The sequence below is a fragment of the Artemia franciscana genome, chromosome 7 (genome assembly GCF_032884065.1).
Source record: "Artemia franciscana chromosome 7, ASM3288406v1, whole genome shotgun sequence".
Lineage (NCBI taxonomy): Eukaryota > Metazoa > Arthropoda > Branchiopoda > Anostraca > Artemiidae > Artemia > Artemia franciscana.
Genome location: NC_088869.1, coordinates 45,309,756 through 45,337,676, shown reverse-complemented (window position 1 = coordinate 45,337,676; position 27,921 = coordinate 45,309,756). Strand labels below are relative to the sequence as shown.

General features: G+C 33.4%; 2 protein-coding genes across 3 annotated transcripts in view; both read right to left on the bottom strand.

Moving 5' to 3' along the window:
• Nucleotides 1-2,886, bottom strand: part of LOC136029360 (neurexin 1-like) — a 117,684-nt gene extending 114,798 nt beyond the window's left edge. Inside the window, exon 1 of the mRNA XM_065707672.1 lies at nt 2,237-2,886. Coding sequence (XP_065563744.1) covers nt 2,237-2,806 — 570 coding nt within the window. The 5' untranslated portion in view covers nt 2,807-2,886. The remainder of the gene's footprint in view (nt 1-2,236) is intronic.
• A 7,492-nt stretch (nt 2,887-10,378) lies between these two features.
• Nucleotides 10,379-27,921, bottom strand: part of LOC136029359 (uncharacterized) — a 33,314-nt gene continuing 15,771 nt past the window's right edge. Inside the window, exons 3-4 of one of the 2 annotated variants that reach the window (XM_065707670.1) lie at nt 21,728-21,860; nt 10,379-12,198 (exon numbers count right to left, since the gene is read on the bottom strand). In XM_065707670.1, coding sequence (XP_065563742.1) covers nt 11,997-12,198; nt 21,728-21,860 — 335 coding nt within the window. In that variant the 3' untranslated portion in view covers nt 10,379-11,996. The remainder of the gene's footprint in view (nt 12,199-21,727; nt 21,861-27,921) is intronic. The other variant, XM_065707671.1, reaches the window with a different exon arrangement.

Sequence of the window (27,921 nt, the reverse complement as noted above, 5' to 3'; positions counted from 1 at the left end):
GGGCATGTTGAGGGAGACATTGTGGGAAAGCAACCAGTTCACCTCCTATTTCCTTTTTAGCTGCAATATCCCCACCTGATCAAGATTTTGGAATAGCCCTCTTGTTCAAAATAGTCGGAAAGTCAAATAACTATGCTGCTAGGGATGACAAAACCTCCCACAGCCCCTGGGCAAGTGGTTTATGTTACAAAAGTTGCCGTTTGTCTATATACAAGGGGGAAGTTTGATATTGAGTCTCCAAAATGGCCAAGGGAATTAAGGTAAAACCCTTAGAAAATGTTGAGGAAGATGTCAAATATAACCAAAACACACTATATGCAAGAGGGCTGTCTAAAGGCTACAATAACAATATCTAAGGGACGGCTAAATGTATTAAGTTGGAAGTTCAAAATCATGTTGAGAGGGAAGTTGAAAAGGAACGGAGAGCAGCCAGCTCCCCCTCCTCTTAGCTTGTTAGATGCTCCCCTTTACGTTAATAGAACTATTAAAAAGCCATTTTATTCAAAATAGTGACAAGGTCTAATAGCTCTGCCTCCGCAGATCCCATACCCCTGCAGCCCCCGGGGCAAGGATTCTAAATTGTCCAACTTATCATTTTTTAACATACAGGATTTATCATTGGGAAAGAGGGGGGTGTTTGATCCTGAGTGCATCCGAAAAGACTAAGGGTATCGAGGCGAAATTTTTGGAGAACGTAGAGGAGTATATTAAGCTAAACAATAAGACACTATCTGCATCCAAGTTATCAGAAAGGCGTATCTGCAATATCCTAGGTGCCGGTGAGGGTATTAACTTGAAACTTTTAGGGTTATTACTACTAATACTGGTGCTTCAAATGTGGCTGATTGTGACTGCAACAGTAACTACTTATGACTGCGACAATTTGCGACTGCGGCTGCTAGCAACTGGTAAACATTTACTTTTGACTTTCAGGGAATATTAGGGGCCGTTGAAGAAAGTCAAAAACGCTGTATGTATGCTGATTATCATAGGGGGAACATCAGTAAAATCTCAGGAACGGCCGATAGCATTAAGTTAAAATTTTCAGGACATGTTGAAAAGTGCTTGAACGAGGTATATTACGTATATTTTCTTTTATATTTACAGCTTTAAAAAAATGAAAATAGAAACTCCAGTGAAATAAATTTTGAATTGCTGTGTTTCTAAGAATTATATGAATCATATTGTAAAATAACAAAAAAGATTAAAAAAATGATTCTATATTCATTTTCGTCGATATTTTGAAAAACATATATCAAGATACATATATTTTTCAATAAAACGTATTGGGTGCAACACGATTTAAACTTTTAGAGTTACTTTTACAACTTTAAAAAACGCCTGTTTGTAGTAATTTTTGTTCGTTTCAATTAGGATTTAAAAACTTAATTTAATTTTGACTTGTTTTAAGATTAACATACTCATCTATGTTAGTACCTGCTACCTATATGTTTCCTATGATCGTTGATCTTTAATTTTTTTTCCGTTTTTGGGTTTCACTTATTCTTTAAAAGTAATTTTTGGCTGTTTTGAGCTGGATCTGTCGTAGGAATTTATTTTTGCTGGTCTCAAGTTTATTATAGCAATTAATTTTTCCTTGAAAAACTTCTTTTTCAGATTCTTTTTTTAGTCAATCCCCAGAAAATGAGCAAATGCACCTGCTTGACTAATGATTTTTCCTGCTTGATTTTTCCAAAGTATTGCTGTTAGAAAGAAGTGCACCTTTAAAAGGGGGGCTTTTTCTTCACAAAAGAGAAGCTAAACTGAAATGTTGACAATAATTTGATATTATTTTTTTATTAATTGGAAAAAAAAATGATAGAAACTACGTTTCTGCAGTGCATCAGAGATACGTCCATTGAGATAAAAGTAAATTGTCCTTCTTAAAATCTTCATAATGTACATGTACGTCTAAAAATGTACATAATATGCCTAAAATGAAAATGCAATGAGAACCCAAATAATATGACTTGATTGTGATGGAGGTTATTGTGTGGACATTCGTTGCTGCTCAAGACATGTTGCATTAATAGTTCTGAACATCCATTAAAAGATGCTACCCATCCAAGGTTATCCTAAATTTCACTTACCCTCAACAACATTCGCAAACGGTACGGATATATTTTCCAACCACCACCATCCTCCTGGTTTATGGCAATATTCAAATGTTTGTCACGCATTGAAGTTAATACATTGTTGGAACTTGATAATTACTTAGTGATATACTTGAACCTACCTGTAGAGGGAGTACCGTCACCTGTTGAACAATCCCATTGCTATCTTCATAAGCAACACCTTTTATGCTGCCTCGAAAGGGTGGCTCATAAGTTGCTGTAGGTAAAACGAGACGTCCAACTTTGGCTCTATACCAGCCTGGCACAGATCCAAAGAATAATGCACCATGATGATGATGAAATATATTTACCCTTGGATCGTTCCTAGGTACACGAATATCCCCTACAGCACTCGTATTTAGATAGATAAGAAAAAATTTCTCGCTAAGCCTTCGCAGTTCAACTGAATATATACGGTTATCGTGCAAGTTTCGGCCTGCTTGGACTAACTGAGATCCATTACCAAGACTATATCTAAGCCTTAATACACCCTCAACTAGTTTAAGCTCTAAAAACCTGTTATTTCTTGTATCTTCTTGATATAAAATAAGTCCGTTCTGTGAGCTGGTTCGAAAATTAAAATTCAAGCTACTGCCCAATTTGGCTGACCATACTGGGAGTTCAACGTAAGATGTTAATGCTTCTTCACTACCAGTAACAACAAAGGCAACAGATAAAAATATTAGCAGCATATTAGGCACTGTACAAAACTGAAAAATCTTTTTCACTTCACATTTTACATAGGAATTATTCCCAGGCTCTAAGGAAAATGCTGGGACAATTTCCCTGATCGATTAGAAGCAAGCGCAATGGATGTCCGTCTTAAAAAAATACTATTTGCCACTCATGGAAACGAGTGAGTGGGCCAGCTAATGTACCTACACGAGAAAAAGAAAATACAGTCAAGAAAAGTCTTTAAAGACTGTTCAAGGTCAAAGTTGAGGTCCAAAGAATAACTCGTTTGGAGTGTTTAAGATATCCCCCAGAGTGTGCTTAACACTAAGACTAATCTTGTATTTTAAATTATATAATTAGATAGTATAAGAAAATGGACAATATAGGAAGTCAATGGACTCTTTGAGACTATTTTGTTTTTGAAAGTACTTAGGGCGACAAGGAAAGTAATTGAAATAAAATTAATATATAAAGCTGCGGATGGTTGGCCCCCCCCCCATTGCGCTTCCTTGCTTAAGGGCCCTGAAACGGAGATCAGCACCGTCGTTTTGGACCTTAAGGGTCTAGTGCCGTCTTACTTACTAACTATAAAGCTACGTGTCTAAAATTCAACTGACTGAAAACTTGCTCAATCTGACTGACGGTCTCTCTTTCTGACTGTCTAATGTTGAGTTTCAGAACATATTGAATTTCAGTTCAGTACATGTATGTTGAATTTCAGTACATAATTTCAATCAAGATTTCATCAACTTTTTGGGGAGTTTATTTTCTGTTTCTAAAATTATGCAAATTCTCATATTGTAAAAGCTTGTAGTGATTAGCTTTAACATTAACAACTTCTGCATATTTTGAATTAGAATGATTTGGTGACATTGCATTCATTGTCACCAAAACTTCTTAGAGCTTCGACTTGTACTGAAAAGGATTGCTCTTTACTTACAGTTCGTTACTATGATCTGTTTGACCCAAAGCTCTCTTAAATGTGAAGGCAGACTACCAACTATAACTCCCTGCTTCAACCCCCTCTTTTAACATTGAAGTTTAATATTTGAGAAAAATGCTTCGAGAATGATCCTCTCCCCTGAAAAAGAAATGGAGAACCCTCTTAATATTTATTAGAATGGTGGAAGGCTAAAGAATCAAAGATTATCTATGGGATCATCATTTCAGTGGTTTTAAGGGTAAATTTTGGAAGCAAAATTGAGTTTTAGGGGTGGATACCAGTAGGGGGCAGCACCCCCGGGGAAAAGTGAAGAAATTCGACATTGTGCATAAACCGAAAATGATAAATATAATCATTTAAATTTGGTGCCTCACTCCCTATTTTTTAACTCCACGCCAATATTTGCACTTATCTAATATTTTTTTAATATGGATCAACTTAGTAGACAGTATTTCTAATTAAAAACTGAGGATAACTTTCATAAACTTGATCCCTATCTTAAATTTCAGATAGCCTCCCTTCCCAAAAAAAAACTTTTTTGAGTTAGTGATTGCCTGACATGGAATCTATTTGGACTAAGATAAAATATGGGGGGTGAAGGGAAAAAAGCTCCCATATTATTGCATTAACTGTTGTTTTTATTGGAAAAACAGGTATATCTTTAAATAACAAAAGTCATAAGAAAATATGAACTGTAGTCTGATCAGCAGGTTTACGGGTTTAGCAGCTGTACCCGGTTATGAACTTAATTTACCCTAGAAACCAGCAGCTTTTTCAAAACAAAAGCAAAGAGTGACATAAAAACTGAAAACAAACCAAAATTATGCATATAGAAGGAGGCTGACACCATCTCTACTGCTTGTTTTTGTGCTAACGTTTGACTTTGTTTTTCAATGCTTCAACAATGGATACCCTTGAAAAAGAGCAACAGACATCAAAAAAAGTATTCCACTGTTTCAAAGATTAGCTTATTCATTCACAATAATGGATATTTTGATTTCATATGCTTTGAAAGTCAATTTTTCAATAAAACACTTGCGGTTACCACTGAAAGTTAATTATACGCTACTGGAAGAGCATTAATAACACTCTACCTTGAAGAGGAGGGTCTGAGGGCCATTTATATATAAGGTAATTTTGTCTGTTTTCATATTTCCTGGGACTCTTTTGGTTTCATTCTTTCAGGCTAGTTGTCGTAAAAAAATTGGAGAAGCCCACTTGAAAAGAAAAGTACTAGTTCATGCGTAGTTCAAACTAACAAATAAATATGCCACAGTAATGTGCCGGTTTCCCATTATAAATGACAATTTTGATCTGAAAGAGGTCTAATGTTCTAAACAGAAAAATGTGAGATAATGAGTTAAGTTTGAACGATCAAAGGATACTATAGACACATTTCATAGGGGTTTCCAGCTTCTAATGACACACTAGGTTACTGTGGGGAAGAGAATTTCGTTCTTTCAAAACTATACCTTCCTGTAAAATTTGGTATCTAAAGCCAATAATTTGAAAGTTCTCTCTTTGTTCTTTCTATTTGATAATGGCTTTTTGACAGTTTGTTTTTCGAGTTTTCCTGCTTATTAATTCTAAAATGCTTCATCTACAATATAACGTACACGCTGTACAAGTGTATTTTACAAATAGACACGGTATACGTGTCTTTCAAGAGTGTAGCCTTAGGAAAATTTAGGAAATATTCGCTTAGCGAAGGAGTCTTAAAAGCAATAATCTTATCGCGTACTTGAGCATCTCGAGTCATGTCTCTCCTATAGGCACACTTTCAAGATCTTTCCACTGTTCAGAATTTATTGGCTATTTCGAAGTTTTTATTAAATACCATGGGGGCTATACGGAGTAAAACACAATGTAGATGGGATGATTAGCCTCCCAAAAGATTCAAATTTTTCAAAAGAGTACTAGAATTTTCAATCTCAATTGAGTTTATTGGATATACTTTCTAAACATACCGAATATGCTCTCGAAAAGTCAAAAGCTGTAATTTAGTGATACTTTTAGCTTTAAGGGGTTTATGGTTCGCCAGGCTATCTCACATATAGTATAATTTTTGTACGGCATAGGTTTAAAGTTTGACCCATGTCAGGCTAAAAAAAAATATTTGTGGCATAAAATTGCGGAAAATGGGACTTTTTCTTGGTTTGATCAGAAGCCAAAAGGTTTTTTTTTGCATAGAATTCATATAGTTGTAAGCCAACTGACAATCTTAAAGTCCTAACTAATTAAAACTTTGGCCCTAGTCCAGTAACAGGTTTTTTTTTTCTATGGTACAAATTAGCACTGGTTTTTGCCATTTTGGCCAAATGGTAAGATACAATTTTCGGTAGGACACAATTCGAGGCGAATTCTGCTTTGGGACTTTACAGATAACTAGGTGTTTCAATTTTCTGTGAGTTGGACCCGCTCTCCATTTTCTGGAGCCACTGGTTTGATACTATTACCTCCCGAATACAACGAGTCTGCACGGATCTGTGACCAACCTAATCGTAAAATTAAATAAAAAACAGCAAGTTTTTTCAACTGAAAATAGGCAGCAGCATTGCAAATCAAAACAAGGAGAAATTATTCTGTATATGAGGGGGTTGCCCCCTCCTCAATACCTCGATCTTCACGATGAAGCCTTTTTGAATTTTTGAAAAAACTGCTTATTCTAATTCTTGAACGATTGAGATAAAAGTTGAACTTTAGTATAAAGAGCAAGGTATTAAATAAGAGGCAAGCCCCCTCATATGCGGATGAGTTTCTGCTCGTTTTAAGTTTCAATGTTGCTTCTTATTTTCAGTTTAAACACAATTTCTGATAGGTTTTCAAACAATGCCCGGAAATCCAGGTTCCCTCCGTGGAAATATCCCTCTACTACATAAAATACTCCCCTCCAATGGAAAATTCCATCGCACAATTCCGTCCTCGCTGAAAAGCTTACAAAGAAATTTCTTACCATTCTGATTCAAATTCTAACGCTCTAGTAACTGAACTATGGCTGATGATTGAATTCAATTTATTTTGTTCTTTTAGGACCATAATTGTGTTACTTACATCCCTTTTTTTCAAAGACTATGGAGAATTATGTCATCACCAAAAGCATATTTACTGGAGCAAATTCAGCAAATACATTTGTAACTTTCTATTATAAATTATTGAGTTAATAAAAATTTCTATTATAAAGAGTGAGAGCATTAAATTATATTTGGTAAAGCTGAACTTTTTGAACAGGAGGAAGGGAGGGGGTACGTCAAGCAATAGCCATTTGGAATTTCGAGATTCAGTTATTTGTTATTATATGAATTTCTTCCTCTTAAGAACATTCGATATTTTAAAAATCATTTTGCAAGCCTCAATGTCCAATACCGTGTTAAAGAGTTCATAGTAAATTCTCCTAATGGACTAATGAGACTAACTATGGAGGCTGGGAGGGAGAGTATGTGGGAGGCGTTATTGTAAATCTCCGGTTATGGGTTTTGGACCATAAATATTACAATAGGACCGTTTTCTTCTTCCAAGCTTTTCCGCTTAAGAAGTGGCATCGAAAGTGTCATTTTTAGAGCTATATGGCACTTATGGTTGGTATAACTGATCAAAAGCATGTAGATAAAAGCAATGACTTTCAAATGAGCAATTAGACATCTCTCTCAGAATTTCTGGTAACCCAGTAGCCCCAGGGTTTCCAATTGATACATTGCACCAATAGGGCCATTTTTAGCGCCATTTTGTACTTGCAGGTAGTGAAATACATAGGGAAAACTTAGGTATGAGAAATAGATTTTATACGAGCTATTAAATATGCGTTTAAGATGTTTTGGTAGCCCGATGGCCCCACCCTTTGAGAAATGGCACAATAATGCAATTTTATGCCATATGGCACTTGCAGATGGTAGAACTTATAAAAGGCATATGGATATGAGAAATAGCTTTCGAGTGAGCCACTATGCATCTTCTTATGATGCTCTGATAAACTGTTAACCATGGACAAAAAAAAATCGGGAGACAGATCAGTTCTAAGCACATTTTTTAACTTTTGGTTACTATGGGCTGTTGTCTGCTCTTTACTAGGCTGCAGATACCGCTACAACCATGATCATTTGAAGAAGACTTTAATTTCATTGAAAAATGACTGTAATCATTTTATCAGGTTGTTGCATCATCACTGGTTTGATTGGATCACTCCTGGGAAAAAAATAATGAAAAAATATAAGTACGTATTCGTAATCTTTCTTCTGGAAAAACGTACAAAATTTCATATTTGTATATAGGAGCTTGAAAATCTTATGATATGATTTCGAATAATATTACTTGACGTTTCGGGGCTGCTTCTCCCCTTTTTTCAAAAACAGGCAGATTTTTCCAGGCCCGTAACTTTTGATGGGCAACATTAAACTTAATGAAATTTATATCTTTTTAATCAACATGGAAGTTCAGTTAATGTGTCTATTCATTAATGTATCTATCTTTATCAAAACTCTGTTTTTTAGAGTTTCGGTTACTATTGAGCCATGTCGCTCCTTACTTACAGTTCATTAAAATAAATTGTTTGAAATGCAACATATATTGTGTTTCCGTTCTCAGGAACTTGAAAATGCGGCATAGGAATTAGGACACACTGCATATGATTGAGTGGGTTTTTCAGGGGGTTTGTCCCCTTTTTGCTGGATTAGGGCACAGATTGAAAGTTTAATAATTTTCGATTAGTAAGTATAGACCTAATGAGCATTATGCATTCGGGACCACTGGGGAAATTTGATTTATTTCTTAGGCATGCTGTAGAGATTTTATTGTTTCAGAATGTTGATACTTTTGGCTGTTATTGGTACGTGCTGAAATTTAGTTACACTGTTTACCATGAAATATTTGGTAAAATCACTTCAAAATTAATTAATACAATAAATAACGACGAAGACCACACTGCCTTTCCACCATAAACAGCTACTAGAACAATCGAAAAATTCATAAGACAATGGGACGTAACACCAAATGAATATTTCGACCCCATATCCAAGGGCCGTCCTTGGCAAAATAAATAAAAAAAATGAATAGAAAAAAAACTCACTTTAAAATATAATCTTTAAAACTAAAATATTTTGAAAACAGCCTTAGCATCATTACTTAAGGGAAGTTCAACCTTGAGGGAGTCCTGGTTGAAGTTTACGCAAGTAATGATGCTAAGACTGTTTTGAAAATACTTTAGTTTTAAAGATTATATTTGATGTGAGCTATTTTATATTATTTTTTCCTTTGTTTTGCTAAGGACGTCCTCGGATGTGGCGTCGAAATATTCATTTAAAGTTGTATTCCACCGTCTTATAAATTTCCCTATTGTTGTACTTTTTGTTTATAATAATTGATACACCTGTTCGCATAACCATACTTCTTATATTTTCTACAGAGAAGAATGACACCATAATGAACTTTGTCACTCGGGCTATTTTGAATAGTAACGATAAATTACTTCAACTCTGCAAGTATTCAAGTATGGTTTGTTCAAAGTGAAAATAATATTGCCAAATCCTTACAGTACCAATGACACTAAAAATGAAATCTGTTTATTTAAATTGGGTAACTTACACAACCGTATACGTCTTAAAACTTAGGAAAGCTCAGGAACTCAGTTTTAATGAAAGAGACTTCCAAGCAGTTACACAGTCCTACGCCTAGGGGATGGGAAGTTTGAAAATAAGAGTCGTGTGTAGAAAATCAGCAGAAAATGAGTGAAAAAAAATATATCTTCTTAGAGCTTTAAAAACTAAGACTCTCCGGTTTGATTTAATAAAAAAATTGCCATAGATTTAAATTCTGCATTAATATAGATGTTTTTCGCTTCAATATTATCAGTTAATTGATATACCTACAAAAACATCTTTTTAAAAGTTTAAATAGGCTATCCTATTCTGTTATTTTTATCCTTTTAGTTGACTAATAGCATATCAATAGAAATTTATTTTCTATGACTTCGACAATACCACTTTTATTGCTTACTTTACTTATTCCTACTGGACTATATTTGTTCAAATCAAATAGTGCTATTGAATGAAACAGTGACTGTTGTTTCGCTCGACGATAGGATGCAGATAAATTGGGCGCTATTCCTGGTCGGTTTGGCATGTTGGTCAGGTTAAGGAAAGTTTTTGCTTGTTTCTTTTCACGATTAAATAAAAAAAAACAAGTTTTTCTGAAATGAAAGTAAGGAGCGACATTAAAACTTAAAACGAACAGAAATTATTCCGTATATGAAAGGGGCTTTTCCTCCTCGACACCCCGCTCTTTACGCTAAAGCTTTTTATTGTTTTAAAAAGTAGAGTTGCGAGAAAGAATCAAACTTTAGCGCAAGGAGCGGGGTGCCGAGGAGGAAAAGCCCCTTTCATATACGGAGTAATTTCTATTCGTTTTAAGTTTTAATGTCGCTCCTTACTTTCATTTCAAAAAACTTGTTTTTTTTATTTAATTTCTGAAAGTTTTTGAATTGATGCATGTCTGATTTTGGCTCTCCATACATAAATTATTAAAATGAAATTTGCATATTAATTTTTTTGGCTAAGTGGCTTTCTCTCAGTTTTGATCAGACGATTTTGAGAAATGAGGGGTGGGGAAGGAGGCCTAGTTGCCCTCCAATTTTTCGGTTACTTAAGAAGGCAACTAGAACTTTTAATTTTTAACGAACGTTTTTATTCGTAAACAAACTACGTAACTTAAGAATTAACTTATGTAACAAACTTTTATATTCTTATATTATTGATTATATATATGAGGGGGTTTGTCCCCTCATTAATACCTCGCTCTTCACACTAAATCTTAAGTTTTGTCCCAATTCTTTAAGAATAACCCCTGAATCAGAAAGGCCGTAGAATAAATAGTTGAAATTACTAAAAATAATTTAGCATAAAGAGCGAAGTATTTATCTTCCCTAAGTACCTCGCTCTTTATGCTAAAGTATTTTTAGAACCCCTTATATGCGTAATAATCTTTGTTTGTTTTATGTTTTAATGCTTCTCCTTACTTTCAATTGAAAAAACTTTTTTCATTAATTTTTTAATAGTAATGCTAGAAAATCCTGCGCCCTTTTCATTGAATTTCTCTTCCCCCATGAAATATTCCTCCAAGGAAAGATCCTCCCATATAGCCCCCTCCCCTGAACCCCATACCCAAACCAAAACAATTCCCCTGAAAATGTCGGTACACTTCCCAATAACCATTACTGTATGTAAACATTGGTCAAAGTTTGTAACTTGCAGCCCCTCCCCCAGGGACTGTGGGGGGGGGGGGTAAGTCATCCCCGAAGACATAGTTATTATGGTTTTCGACTATGCGGAACAAAATGGCTATCTCAAAATTTTGATCTGTTGACTTTGGGGAAAAAATGAGCATGGGAGGGGTGCTAGGTGCCCTCCAATTTTTTTGGTCACTTAAAAAGGGCACTAGAACTTTTCATTTCCGTTAGAATGAGCCCTCTTGCAACACTCTAGGACCACTTGGTCGATACGATGACCCCTGGGGAAAAAACAAAAAACAAACAAACAAACAAATAAACACGCACCCGTGATTTGTCTTCTGGCAAAAAATACGAAATCCCACATTTTTGTAGATTGGACCTTGAAATTTTTTCTATAGGGTTTTCTGATACGCTGAATGCGATGGTGTGATTTTCGTTAAGATCCTATGACTTTTAGAGGGTGTTTCCCCCTATTTTCCAAAATAAGGCAAATTTTCTCAGGCTCGTAACTTTTGATGAAAAAGACTAAATTTGATGAAACTTATATATTTAAAATCAGAATAAAAATCCAATTCTTTTGATATATCTTTTAGCATCGAAATTCCGTTTTTTAGAATTTCGTTTACTATTGAGCCGGGTCGCTCCTTACTACAGTTCGTTACCACGAACTGTTTGATCCATGTGGCGTCAAAGGAGAGAATTTACGCAACGACAAAATCTTTATAATTGCAACGAAAGAAAAAAGCTTAGACAATCCCGGTTTTTATGTGTGAATAGACCTATGATAGAACCAGGGCCAAACAATGTTTTTTTTTTTAATATCCTTGGTAATCGTAAAAAGTGGAAATCTTTAAAAAGAGGACCCAGATCTTTGGTAGAAACCAAACTGAAATTTAACAAAAACGTCTCAAAATAATTTAAAAAAAATTGATTCAGAAATGTCCTCTAGATAAACAGCAATAAAAAACTAATTAAAAACTAGAAACATTGCGACCACAGTTCACACTCATAGCCAAAATAAACAACATATAGAAGACACGAAATTCCTTCAGTGATTTTCACGATTACCATAGTTCATTTCTATTTCTTCTCTGCTACGGCTAAACGCTGAAAAAGCAGGATATATCGTTCCTATTTTTCCTTGGCCATATATGGGCATTTTGTGGTAGTACTGCTGCTGATGACCATCAAAACACTCTGCACTTTCTTCTAACATCGATTGGAGATGCCGTATATAGCGAATAGCAAGCCTGGAAAAAACATTGTGAGTTGCACAGGTTATGATGTTCCATTGTTCGATCTTGATAATTACAGCCGTATAGTCATACACTCCCTAATGTGATCCTCAATTTAGCCTTGGAGAATTTTCAAAACGGAGTTTATACCCTTGATTTTTTTTTTTTTTTTTTTTAAGAAGTCAGACTATAATGGAGACCTTCTTATAGATTATAAAGCAGAAAACAGAAACATTGAAACAGAGACACGGAAACAGTGTCTAATTAATCTAATTAATCAAATTAATCTAATTAATTAATTTATCTAATTAATCTAATTAATCCTTTAATTTAGGAACAACGCCCACTTAATTTACACCATCAGCTAAAAGAAAATAGCAAAGCAAAAAACAATGGTCTTTTTTTTTATCGCTTGATGTGACTGTACATAGTTTGAGTTGATTTTGTACAGTCATGCTAAATATAGTATTGAAGTTAACCTAAATTTAAGTTAATCGTTCCAATATAATTAGCTGTAATTGATAACCAGGCATTTTTCTCTTCCTAGTTCAATAGTCCTAATGACCCAAATTGTTTTCTGAAGATTTCGAAAATTTGATATCGATTGATAATCCTATTGTGGAATCGGAACTGAATGGGGAAGCTAACAATCTGATTTCCGTTAGAATGAGGGAAACCCCACTAATAATGGATAATACGAAGTAGCTAGTGAACTAAACTTATACATTTATAAATCTTTGTACAATTTTTCAGCCAATCAGAAAATTCTATGTCAAATCTTTTTAAATCGAATTAATTAAATCTTCAGATTGTTAGAAACGTTACACAGAGATATAGTTAAATATTTCTGTTTTGTGGGGTATTGTGGAAAATTCTGCTAATTTATGTATATACATTATTATAGCCCATTGTGGGCATTAATTTTAATATCATTTTGTTGCCTGGAGAGTATTGCATGTATCTTCTTTTTATTTGCTCTTATGAGGAAATGTTAACCAATTTGAACATGTTTTCTTCTGATGATTTCGGCTTTATGAGTGTGATTGCATAAAATATATAAAAATCCTAATAATAAAAGTTGATAATAAAATAAAATATATAAAATATGTATTTATTTTTAAATAAAATGTATTTTGTTTAATAATAAAATAAAAATATTTAAAAGCTGTCTTAAATTAAGGCCAAGCAGAAATTATTCTGCATATGAGGGGAGCTGCCACCGTTACCCTTAGTTTTCAATACATTAAAATAATTATCTACTCTCAAAATACATCATAACCTGAGCTTTAGCATAAAGAGTGGGGGGTTTAGGCTGATGGCCTCTCTCTTCTGCGTTTCATTTTATTACTTATGCATACTATCTTTTATTTTAAGTTTTAACGTCATTCTTTACTTTAATTGGAAAAAAAACATATTTAAATGATGTCCATTTTAATGTCATGTTCAAGTCTATCCTTAATTTGGTGAGATTAAATAAAAAAAAACTAATTTTTTTAGCTGAAAGTAAGGAGCGACATTAAAACTTTTAACGAACAGAAATTACTCCGTATATGAAATGGGTTGTCCCCTCCGCAATCCCTCGCTCTTTACGCTAAAGCTTTTAATTGTTTTAAAAAGTCGAATTGTGGCAAAATGTCAAACTTTAGCGTAAAGAGCGAGGGATTGCAGAGGGGACAACCCATTTCATATACGGAGTAATTTCTGTTCGTTTTAAGTTTTAATGTCGCTCCTTACTTTCAGCTAAAAAAATTAGTTTTTTTTTATTTAATTTCTGAACGTTTTTGAATTAATGCATGTTTGGTTTTGGCTCTCCGCACATAAATTATTAAAATGAAATTTGCATATTTATTCGTTTTTTGACTAAATGGCTTTCTCTTAGTTTTGATCAGACGATTTTGAGAAATAAGGGGTGAGGAAGGAGGCCTAGTTGCCCTGTAATTTTTCGGTTACTTAAAAAGGCAACTAGAACTTTTAATTTTAACGAACGTTTTTATTAGTAAAAAATATGCGTAACTTAAGAATTAACTTACGTAACAAACTTTCATAGCCTTATATTTTTATTATGTATACTAGGGGGTTTGTACCCTCGTTAATACCTCGCTCTTTACACTAAATCGTAAGTTTTGTCCCAATTCTTTAAGAATGACCCCTGAATCAGAAAGGCCGTAGAATAAATAGTTGAAATTACTAAAAATACTTTAGCATAAAGAGCAAGGTATTTATCTCCTCCTAAATACCTCGCTCTTTATGCTAAAGTATTTTTAGAACCCCTCATATGCGTAATAATCTCTGTTCGTTTTAAGTTTCAATGCTACTTCTTCCTTTCATTTGAAAAAACGTTTTCATGTTTATTTTTCATTGTTTTCTTATAGTAATGCTAGAGAATCCTGCTCCCTTTTCATTGAATTTTTCTTCCCCCATGACAGATTCCTCCAAGGAAAGATCCTCCAACATAGCCCCCTCTCCTCAGCCCCACCCCCAAACAAAATAAAATCCCCCTGAAAACGTCTGTACACTTCCCAATAACCATTACTATATGTAAACACTGGTCAAAATTTGTAACTCGCAGCCCCTCCCCCAGGGATTGTGGGGGAGTAAGTCATCCCCAAAGACATAGTTATTATAGTTTTCGACTATGTTGAACAAAATGGCTATCTCAAAATTTTGATCTGTTGACTTTGGGAAAAAAATGAGCGTGGGAGGGGGCCTAGATGCCCTCCAATTTTTTTGGTCACTTAAAAAGGGCACTAGAACTTTTCATTTCCGTTAGAATGAGCCCTCTTGCGACATTCTAGGACCACTTGGTCGATACGATGACCCCTGGGAAAAAAAAACAACAAAAAAACAAACAAATAAACACGCACCCGTGATTTGTCTTCTGGCAAAAAATACAAAATTCCACATTTTTGTAGATAGGAGCTTGAAACTTCTACAGTAGGGTTCTCTGATACGCTGAATCTGATGGTGTCATTTTCGTTAAGATCCTACGACTTTTAGGGGGTGTTTCCCCCTATTTTCCTAAATAAGGCAAATTTTCTCAGGCTCTTAACTTTTGATGGGTAAGACTAAACTTGATGAAACTTATATATTTAAAATCAGCATTAAAATGCGATCCTTTTGATGTAGCTATTGATATCAAAATTCAATTTTTTAGAGTTTTGGTTACTATTGAGCCGGGTCGCTCCTTACTATACAGTTCGTTACCACGAACTGTTTGATAATGCCTCCTTCCGCTCGTTATACAGAAACATGATCTGTTCATAAAAATGCTTTGAAAACAAAAATCACCCTTGAGAAAGGTACGCCCTTTAACAACAAACATTTTTAGAGGAAGAGAGATCGTTATGTTAAAAATGATAATATACGTTCTTATGTCTAGATCTAGCAAGGTTCATCACGAGAACATTGATTTTAGGTATTCTAGCCATCCCTAACTTATTCTGGCTTAGTGTAGGTAATTACATGAATGAAGTCTTTTATTCAAAGTAAACCCATTTCTGTAATACTAGGAGACCTATAATTCCCTTGGGAGACCTATAATTCCCTTGGCAGCCGTTCCCAGAACGTCTGAAAATTCAACCCTCTCAAAGTTTTTGGAAGAAGTTTTTAACTAATACCACATATTCTTTGGCTTTTGGCACCATAACTTAGAGTACAATGGGATTTTTTAGTTTTTAATAAGGGGTTGAACAACACATTGGGCTTGATACTGTAGTTTTCAGCGAAATTGTAACCTTCTCAGTACCGCCTTTTGTGAAATTATGCAATTTAGTTAGGCCAATACCCTTTGAGTGGCAGCTTTGAAATTTGCAAATATTAGTAAATATTAATAAACAAAATTTGAATATTTCATAGTAAATACAATAAGGAAACAAAAATAACTATTACAATCCTCCTATATATTTTTTACCAAGCCACATTTGGTTATTGCAATTTACCATGTGTTTTGTAGAGTTTTAGGGTTTTTGTACGAGAATGTTACATCCATTCTTTTTCTCCTTTACTTTTCTGTTACATCACTTATAATCTCATAATATATATATATATATATATATATCATGAAAAGAGAAATCACCAATGCAACAGCACAAACACAAAAAAAAAGAAAAAAAAAAGAGTGACAGAAGGAGAAAAGGAAGACTGTTTTCCTAAATTAGTGATTAATATAGACCAGCACTTGAATGAGGCCTTAACCCTACTCATCCATACAATCACATAGGTCAAACAGCATAGCCACACACAATCAACCATAAAGAATAATCCATGGACAGGCAGTCATGTCGTCAATAAGTATAAGTCGTCATTTACAAAACAATAGAAAAAATAATATTGACAAATAATTCAGAGGCAACACCCAACATAAGGGCTCATCAGGAGAATACACTGGCCTATATAGGGTTTCGCCACTCTAAATTCTCTACCCAGCACAGTGTTGTGGCTACCACAGAATATCCATGGCATCCCCGCGTCAGGTATCACCCCCAAAATACATGCCTATGAAAGAAAAAAAACCAGCAAATGTAAAACAACCAAGTAAAACCAAAACAACCAAAACCAAAAACAATAGGTAAACTAAATATTATAAATTTTACCAAATCACAAATATTAACACATTGCAAAAAACCTGAATGAACTAAACAATTATAGAATTCATCTTTACCGTGTGGCTAATTTTTAAGAAAATCCGCTCAATTAGAAACACAATTCAAAATAAATGGTACTGCGACAACATTTCTCGAACCTCCGAAATTAGTTGAAAATTTCTTTAAGTATTTCTAGATAATTCTTTTGATATTTATTTAAAAGTTCGTTATAATGAAAACTAATTTTTTTAAATTGCCAAGTTAATTTATTTGCAGAAAAACCTCTTGATATCAATTTTTGGCTTAAGATTTTACATCAATTTTTAAAATCAATATAATTACTACAAATCCTTGCATAACGAAGTAATTGTGAGAAAAACGCTGAATATGTGATATTTGAGTGTATATTACTTTCAGGGAATGGGAAACTAATCACTTCAAAATCAAAATCATCCGTTTTATTATGCATTTTAAAACTTAATTTATTATTATCACAAATATTAATATTTAAATCTAAGAAATGATCTTCATAACCAGCGCCATGACTAGGCTCAAGAATAAGCTCTGATGGATATATATTTTTAGAAATATCAATGAAATCCATACAATTTAAGACCAAAATATCATCTAAATATCTTTTATTATTTGACAAAGCATGTTTTAAATGAATTGGATTATTCTTATCCAATATATATTTATATTCTAGGTGACTTAAAAACAAGTCAGCTATAAATGGGCTGGCATTCCCCCCCCCATGGGAATTCCCACAATTTGCTTGTACAAATCACCCCCAAATCTTATATAAGTATTGTATAAAACAAATTCCAATAACTCAAAAATCATATCCAAGCTGTAACATCTCAAGTAAACTGTAGTATTAAAGCAATTTGTCCATATAGCTTTTTTATTATAAATGTCTATTTTTAAGAATCTTTTACTTGATAAGAGGAAAGATTTCTTGATAACAGTTTTTAAATTATCAAACACTACATTAAGTGATAAATTAGTATACATTGTCGCAAAATCGAAAGATTCAATTCTTTTAGCTGAAACCATTCTTAAAGAATCTATCACCTGCAGGGAATTATTAACACTCCAATATGGATTAAAATTCGAAAAATTTTTAATACCAGAACAATAGATTTTAAGTTTATTTACAATTTCCTTTAAAATTAAAGAGAGGTCAGTAGCAGCAATGCGGGTTGGACATTTAGCTGCTCCAGCAATAAACCGTGGTTTAGGGGGATTCTTATGAAATTTTACAGTCCAATATAGGAAAGGGAACTTTTTATCATTGTCATTTATTTTAATATTAAAATTTTTAAAAAGTATTTCTTCAGTCTTTTCAATTAAATTCTCATCCTCTATATTTACCTTTTCGTAAACATTAGTTGTGCATAACTCCCTTTTTAAGATATCACAATACAGCTTCTGACAAATTATGGCAAAATTATTATTAGCTTTATCCACTGGCACAATTACAAATTCATTCTTTAGATTTGCAATTGCTTGTTTAATCTTCGCATTATAAAATAATGATTTAGTGTTACTATTTTTTAAGTTAGAATATATTTTATTTCTTATTCTACTAATAATTAAATTCTTCCAACTTTGAAAACTCTCTTTATTTTTATTCTCTTTCTTACACCACTTATCAATAAATAAATCAAAATCATTTTCCAAGCCATCAAGAACACTCGATGGTTTCAGATGATGAGAAAGACGGAAATTAGCCCCTTTATTCATTATAATTTGAAGATCATCTTGCTTTATTATTGACAAGTCCCCTGTTATAACATGTTTGTAAGTAGGATTTACAAATGGGCCAAGTTGCTTACAATTACAAACCGGTTTCCAATTTATATCACTATCTAGAATTTTTAGTATTAAATTATAATTAAAAATAATTTGCCCAATAGTTTTTGACAATTTATAAGTTAAAACTGGACTATCATTATAATTCAAATTACTAGGAAGGGCCTGTTTCACATGCCGCTGATTTAAAATTTCTGGTAAATTAATATCTTCAATCTGCTTACAAGTAAAATTAATAAGTAAATATAATCTGTTATCCTTATTACTAATCTTATCGAACTTTTTCTTTTTTGAAATAAATTTCGTTTTAGTTAGAATGCAAATTGTATCACATATTACTTTAAAATTATAATCAAGAGCTGTATTATTCTTAACAATCCAAAAAAGTTTGATTAAATTCCTCTTGGATAAATTATTTATACATTTTATTACAGAAATCATACCCCTGGATTCAAGTAACTGGCATAGATCTATAGAAAGCATATGTACATCTGATTCATTTTTTCTATTATTTTTCCTATGTCCTCTCGATCGTTTTTTACGTTTAGTAGGACAAGTAAAAGAAGGATGGTCCATAAAACCATCAATACATTTAACAACAACATGAGACATGTCACTATATTTTGCTACACGATCATTTAGCCCAAAAGGATAAGCTGTACCAAGATCTTCCTGTTTACGTAGTCTATTATTCTTCTCTTCTTTATTTAAATAAACTAATTCTAAATTTTCTAAAATTGTGACAGTTATATCTGATATGGAACATTTACCATTACTACAATGTTGAACTAGATAGTTATTAGTGTTTTCATTATTAACTGTTGTCTTATGTCCAGAAAATATTTTATATATATTATTAGTTGTTTCCCCCACATATTGTAGGCAGAATTTATTACATTCTAATAGGTAAATTACATTTGTTGTTCTACAATTAACATTACCACGTAGCTTGCATGCAAAATTTTTATCATACAATGTACTTTTAACAGAAGTCCGTGGGACAAAATGATCTTGGCAAAGAAAACAACGACTTTTACACTTACTAACTTTCAAAAAATCGTTCCGAGTTCCGAGGCTAATATTTGTGTTTTGTTGCATAAAAAGTTATTGAAAATAAATCCAAAACAAACCAACATCCAAATCAAAATCCAACAATCAAAGTCCAAAAAACATGCCAAGGTCAATAGGTCAATAGGTCAATAAATACATAAACAAAAACATGAAAGAACATGAAATTTGCATAAGGGCCATCTCACCAATAATTAACAATATCAGGTTAAAAACCTGGACCAGGGTAAAGGTCTGTCGGGGAGAAAACTAAAAAAAAAATTTCTCCACCAGCACTGGATCCAACCTGGAATAATATCATGAAAAGAGAAATCACCAATGCAACAGAAAAAACACAAAAAAAAAAAAAAAAAAAAAGAGAGACAGAAGGAGAAAAGGAAGACTGTTTTCCTAAATTAGTGATTAATATATACCATTTATATTATTTATTTATGAAGCAGCAGTACAAATTTACGAAATTTTGCACTTAAAACTAACCATACATAGCATTTCACATAAGTCTGACCTTTATGCTCATCAAAAATGTATCGCTGAATAAAGTTCATCAGTTGATATACTATCACAATGTATGGTCATTTTTAACCATACCTTTTGATACTATTTGAGAAGAAGCATACGCAGCTGCCCAATTCAGAACAGATTGGCGAAGTCTCGTGGATGCCCTGGGTGCCTTTTGCGGCGCAGGCGGATCTATAGTCTAAGGTAAGGTCTTTGATAATATAAAAAGATCCAACCTAGTATAGTCGTCGGGCGATGGAGGGCCAGTTGTCAGCTCCAATAAGTTGTAGAATACAATATCGTTAATAATTAAATAGGTTCTATTGTCAAGATGAATAAAAGAGAAAGCCAGCATTTGAAAAAAAGCTTTTCCCGATGGGAATAATCCAGTATCATTCCAATTCCCGTTACAACTTTTTTGCCTTGACACCTTCAGTTGTATGAGTTTGGAAGATTTTAGCATATATATCTTTTTCTTATCTATTTTTCTTCTCTTTTACAGCTATTATATGTCCATCACTTTTGAAGTCTAAAAATAAAACACCATTTAGTGTGAATTTAAACACTGAATTGGTTTGATCATGTATATACAAGAATATTGATACAATAAAAGCAACGGTGTAATATATTAAATTTTCTACTTAAAGCTAACAGCACACCAAAGGTGCACACAAGTTGGACCCTTAGAGGGAGAGACAATGTATCAGATCATTTAGCTGAAGTTGTGGAGAAAGGTCAGAATAAGAAACCCTTACGATAAGGTTTAATTTTCATGTAGTAGAACTAGAATATACTAGAGTAAGGTGAATTATAATCAGTCAAGAATACAAATATTGAATTTGCTCTAAATAATATATTTTCTGCAAAAAAAAAAAAATTGAAAGGAAAATGGTAAATAAAACATTTGCCTACACTGCTCGGCTATTTACATTACAAAATGATTTCAGGAAAAAACGAGCCAAATCTTAAGCGTAAATAGGAAGTATAAGGTTTATGTCAATCTCGCTCTTATATAGTATAATCTTTGTTAGTTTTATTCTATAATATTGTTTTCACATTTACTTCATCTCCTCCCTCGATCTTTCACCCTGTGTGCTATACTCAAATTTTCACTTTTATAGGCAAATTCTATTTACGCTGTAAAATTGTATTAAAATAAATCTTAGCAAGTTTTCCAGCCCCGTCAATAGCACCTCATAATCATGAAAAAATAACTGAGAGGTACACTAGATCCTGAGAGGTAGCACGCTGGCGTGGGAATCCTGAATCCCAGGGGCCCGCTCAATCCCAGTTGTGACCAGTTATTTAGTTTGGGACGGGGGTCAGTGGCATGACTTTGTAAGCTCAGCCAGAGTCAACCCAGCTGCAAATGGGTACCTGGAGAAATCTGGGTAAGGTAAGCAGAAAGGGTGTGCGAAAGCACAGGATGGTTTGCCCCCAACCAACCATTGTACTTCCTGGCTGAAGGGCCATGAAACGGAGATCAGCACCGCCGGTTTGGACCTTAAGGGTCTAGTGCCGTCTTACTTACTTACACTAGATATAATCTAAGAAATATACGGCAAGTAACTGTGTCTAACCTTAATGACTCGATTTTTGAAAGTTTCTTCCCAGGAGGTTTTATAAAAGGTAATCTTTCACGTAGTCTATCAAAAGCACGGTTCATATCCCTCATTCTCGTTCTTTCTCTGTCGCAAGCTGACTTTTTGTAATCTGGAAGAAATAAAGACCATAGTTACAAATTTAGGGTTTAGTTCTGCAATCCGATGCCTGTTGTCATTTTCAGCTTTTATAAAACTTTCAAGTCTGTCTTAAATCAGAAAATGTCAAGTTTTTAATACCTTGGGCTGGAATTGCGAAATTAAATGAGAATTTACAATATACATTTTGATCAAGTCATAAGAAATGAAGAAGGGGGCAGATGATGGATTTTCCAAATGTTAACGTCACCACCACCGTTTCTCAATCGTTAAAGTAAGTTTATTTAGTAAATCTAACCAAAAATCATGAAAAATGTTAGGTATTTATATTAATTAGATTAATTTGTTTTGATTTTGAGTAGCTGAAAATTATTTGGTTTCAGAATTTCTGTGCATTCTTGGTGTCATTAATTATAACATTTTACCTTGTCTTTCAAATCAGACAGTAAACAGTAAGACAGGACGCGATAGAGCAAATAGAAAGGATAAAAATTAAAGTTCTATATGATTTAGAGTAGATATAAAAAAAGAAAGGATTAAAGTTTACTAGGCAAAAAGGTAGATTCTACACTTTTTCAAATTTCAGGAAAAACGCAATTGAAAAGATCGATTTTCATGCAGATAAGTTTATTGCCGGTAAAAAAAAAAATTAATGCCAGTTTAAAGCTGCTAATCTGGGAAACATGATGGTTGACGGTAGCCAAGGTTTGTTTTAGGGCTGTTTTACGATGTTTTCAGTCTGGTTGGACGGAATTTACTAGGTCAAAAGGTCAAACAAGAATAGATACGACAGTTTTGCCCGTCCTTTCTGCTATTAAGATAATTACAACAAAAGTGTAGGACAGCACTCTGGTTCTTTTTCCGCTGTTTTACGACAAATTGTGAATAGCAGGTTTGTACTAGGGCTCAAACAGGGTGTTTCTACCTATTTGCCCTACTTTAATTATTTCATTAAAACTTCATTAAAAATAATTATAAAGTAACCTTGGAAATTATGTTTACATGGCTGAAACAACAAAACAAGATAAATGATCTGGGCTTTTCTGAATGCATTTTCCTGTTCTCAGCGTTTTGGTGAGGAGAGGGGGCTGCAGCTTCTTCATATGGGCATACTCTGTGTACTGCGGTGGGCCGATGGTCTGTGTCTTGACCGATTAAAGTTAATTGTGAGCATGAATTGGCTCATATCTACTGCTTTTGGTAACATGACAACAATCATAACAGAGATAGTAATTAAATTGATAAATTGATTATTCCAAGAGTATATAAAAATTTAACATCTTCCTTCTAATTATATAAACAGCATTCTAGAGTTTTAAATTATATATTCAATTGACGAATATTAAGCCAATACCTCTGTACAGCAAGAGTACCATTAAATCTTTATATACGATGCTCACATTGATATACTGGTCAATGATGTGGACCAACAAAGGGTTTAAGGTATCTGGAGCCCTCTAAGGAATCCATACTGTTACCGCTTTAAGTCAAGCCAAAAAAAATTATTTGTCGGCCAAAGAAAAAGTCACAGGGAACTCTCCACCCAAAGTGAGAAATGCATATATTTTGTGGTGTCAGAGAGTGGACAAGATGATTTCTCTCTGGTCCTCATTAAAGAGTACAGACTATGTTGTTTTTCGTTTTTTAAATCTTTCGTGTAAGAAACTCTCTGATTAGTTGCTATAGTAAGGAATAAAAGTTTACTTTCACCTGAAAAGGAGAGTTGCTCAAAAATCACTGCTGCAATCTAGTAGGAATTTATTTTAAATGGAGACCACATCATCTTGTGCTGTTCCTTGTTACAACAGTTGCGCTAAGTAAAGATGCTGGTTGCAGCATTCCATGAAATTTATGTTTTCATTTAAATTTTAGACATAAAAAATCCGTTTTTCCTCATCAAAAAGCTGTTTCTCCCGCAAATTTGACTTAAAAACAAAGAAAATATGAGATCGTTTTGAAAGAAAGTGTTTTTAATAAGGTGAAAGCTATACAATTGAGGTTAACTTATGCCCGGTTCAAATTATAGCTGCATTATATCCCCATCTGTAGATAACATCAAAATTCTGCCAGACTACAGCGCGAATTAATATATCCCATTCGTATTTTGAGTTGTAAAATGTTTAATTTTCAAGTACAAACTCCATTCTTGACAAATCAGAGTCAAAGATTTATGGCACGGCTTTTTATTCTAATGAAAATTTGGAAACTTGGAAATCCAGTTTCTCTGTCCTCGTGATAAATTTTCCCAAGATGCACAGATTTGGGAATAATCTAATATTGAAACGGCTTTTGACCACTAAGTTTTTTTTGTTTAAATTATTTCTTTCTGCTGTCCAAATTTGTGTTAGCGTTGAAGAAAAAATTGTTTATTCATAAATCTTTGTTTTCGTCAACAGACGTGAATATAATTTAGCCGCGCACTGGAATTCGCAGAGTGTCATTTTACAGCCCATGTCAGCATCATGCTAGTATATTTCGCTTGGATGATGTTTAATTCTGAAACCTTTCAATTTTATTTGAAATGCTTGAACATAATTATATACATGGTATTTTCAAGGGATGATTTTAAACAGATAATCAATTGAAAAAAGTCCTGGGGGGCTGATATTCTTGAATAGTTTTTTAAGGGCAGTTTAAACTACTCAAGCATTCTGTTAAAGCAATAAAAATGTTTCCAAAATACCTGTTTACCTCTTTTCTCTCATTTTTTCCAGGTTTTTTTTATGTCTCTTTCTTCTTTTCTAGTCTTAATTAAAGATGCTAAAAAAAAAAGCTAACCCGATTTTGATGTTGTTACCATTAGTGCTCAGAACTTCAATCGTTATTTTTAATGAATTAGGTGTCAAAGGTATGGTTTATACTTGGCCAAGAAAATGTAAACTTTCTTTTTTAAATAAAATACCTTAATGTTTAGCCTTATTCTTTAATTTATACAAAATGAATTTTAGTTAGACCACAGACACTGTTGGATATCTTACTTTAAATATTGGGTTTTTAGGGTAAACTGATAAATTTTACCAGAATTATGCGCGATTTGGAAGCTTCTTTCATGACACGGTCTTATAGGCTTTGTTGTGACATTTGTTCTTTAATTAATTTAAAAAAAACAGGTGTTTCTGAGGGAAATAAAGAGCGAAGTTGAAACTTAAAACGGACAAAAATTATTACTTCACGGTCTATGAAGTATGTATCAATAAGACTAGTACAAATAAACCAACTAATTATGTTTTTCTGTTTTTTTTAGGATTATAGAAAACTAGCGCTTTACTGAAAACACAAAAGTCAAGTATAAAAAATAGGAATATTGATTTAGGAGTTAAAAGTGAATATGTAGCCTAACAACAATCAACGAATCTCTGAAGCTTTCACTGTCTTATGCCAGTTGTGACATCAGTAACTTCCAGTATACAGTAAAAATTATCTTAAAAATATTAGCGTAAAATAAAATGATTCTTTAATAACTATGAAGTAATTAAACAGCATACAGAAATATTGGATTGATTTATCAGGTATTATTTTAATCTCGCCAGCTATAATTCCAATAGTGAGTAATATACAGTCTTAAATTGCAAGAATTATTCTTTAGTATTACTTGAAGTGAAGATCAAATAAAACATAATAGGAAGTCTGAAAATCCAAATATTTCGCTCTATGCAACAGTGAATTTCAAGCTATGATACAAATTCTAGAGCTGATCTATAGCCCTAATACTATCAAGATGGCTTTACCTCTAACTTGTGTATAAAATAATCATGACATTCCCTTTTCAAAACCAAACCGAGATCCAGCCATTAAACTGAGCCATTGTGCAGAAGTGATACCAAATTAAACGTAAAAAAAATAAACCAACAATCCTAAAATGGATTGTTGCCTTATCTTAAAAGGGATTTATTGTAAAAGGGATTGATGATATTTTTATTCTGTAAAAACTGTCCTTAATTGGCTTGCTTTTCCTGTACCAAAACTCCTGTATTGTTTTGTGTTTTCAGTAAAGCGCTTGTTTTCAATAATCCTAAAAGCACAGGGAAACATAATTAGTTGGTTTATTTGTACTAGTTTTATTGATATATATATTAGATAGGCTGTGAAGTATTAATTTCTGTCCGTTTTGAACTTCAAATTCGCTCTTTACTTCCCTAGATAAAACTTAGTTTTTTTTTAAAGTTAATCTGTGTTCGTTTTTGATTAGAATTTAATGTAGAAACAGCGCTGCCATGACCTTTTTAATTAAACGGAATAATATTTATTCGGTTTAGGTTTTAGTGTACTCCTCAGTCTCAGTTGGAAACTCATTTTTAATATAATTTCTAATTATCATCGATCTAGGGGAGATAAGACACCTCTAGAAAACACTGGAAATAACCTTGATAGCTACGGAAAACTTTCCGTCTATAACATAAAGTTCTTTGTCCATTCTTGACAAAACAATACGGGTTTTTAGGGAACGTTTGTTTTTTTATAAGCAAAATGCTGTTTTTACTCGGCCGACTTCGCCTGAAAAAGCCATAATGAAGACAGAGCTTTATAAATCACCTACTGACTAGCAGAATCTAGAAGGTTACTATAACAAAAGAGAGCTGTTTGAGGGATCGTTTATAAATTTATATTTATACCTAATTGCTTTTTATAAATTTGAGTTAGTAGCACATTCCTACAAAGTGCACTTTTGGTCGTTCCCCCCTATTTTTTTAAATGAAAAAAGTGCCTTTTCCGATGAAGTGTCCAAAAAAAATGTGTTTTTCAAAACCTAGGCAGGAGCAAAACACTAAGGTGGCAAGAACGCCCCTTCTCCTCAATAACCACCGTTAGAACTAGGACACAGGCTTCATCGCAGAGTGAAGTTTGAAGGTTCATTCAAAACTGTTGATCATTCAAGTTTAATTTTTGGTAGATTTTTATTTGAAAAGTTTAAAATTTTAATTCATTTTTTTCGCAATAATCTTTTAGTTTTCAGATGAGGAGGCGATTTATAAAACTTACTAAGAGTGTCTGGACGGGAAGTATATGTTAGGGTTCTTATAAACCTCCAGTTAAGGATACTGTACCATAATTATTGCAATGGTACCGTTTTATGCTTCCAAATTCTTCCACTTAAGAAGTGGCACCAAAAGTACCGTCTTTAGTGCTATATGGCACTTATAAATGGTAAAACTGATAAAAAGCACGTAGATATGAGTAATAGGTATAAATGAGCCTTCCCTTGATATGCTTTAAAAATGAGTGCATCACATTTACAAAAATAGTAGATTATCTGAAAAGTAATCATAAGAAGGGACAAACCATGACTGAAAAAAATCCAAGATGTAATCGAACGCATGATAATCCAATCTGGAGTCCAGCGCTGTACTAACAGAACCACGACTCTAATAATGTAATTTAATATATTGGTGTTGAAGGACTTTAATTGCGTCGCTTATTAAGGGGGCCTGGGGGAGGATCACTTTAAAATTTCTGGTAGCCCGCTAGCCCCAGCTTTCCCACTGTAAATATAGCACCAAAAGTGCCATTTTTAGTGCCAGTTGAAACTTGCAGATGGTGGAATTTATCGTAAGAACGTAGACATGAGCAATATTTTTTATACAAGCTATCAAAAATCTATCTAAGATGTTCTGGTAGCCCGCTACCCCCGCTTCTTGAGAAACAGCATAAAAGTGCCTTTTTTCTTGTCATATGGTAATTGCAGATGGCAGAATTTATGTAAACCACGTACATATAAAAACAGTTTTTGAATGAGCTATTAACCATCTCTCTATGATGTTCTAGTAACCTGCTAGGCCTGGAAAAAAAGAAGAAAAAAGGACCGTTTTAACATTTTTTACTTTTAGTTACTATGGGCTGTGGTTCCCTCTTTACTAGGTTGCAGCCAATACTTCAACCATGACAAAGAGTTCATTGGAAATTCTTCCCAGAAACGAGTTAACATTGAAATCTAATAGACGCTAGAATTTGAAAAAACCTAGTCAATATAAGCATTAGCTTTTAATTGAGCAATTAGACATCGATCTTCGATGGTTTGGTACCTTGCTAATGTTTCAATAGCTTACTGGTGAGCAGATGATTTGTGAAACTTATTA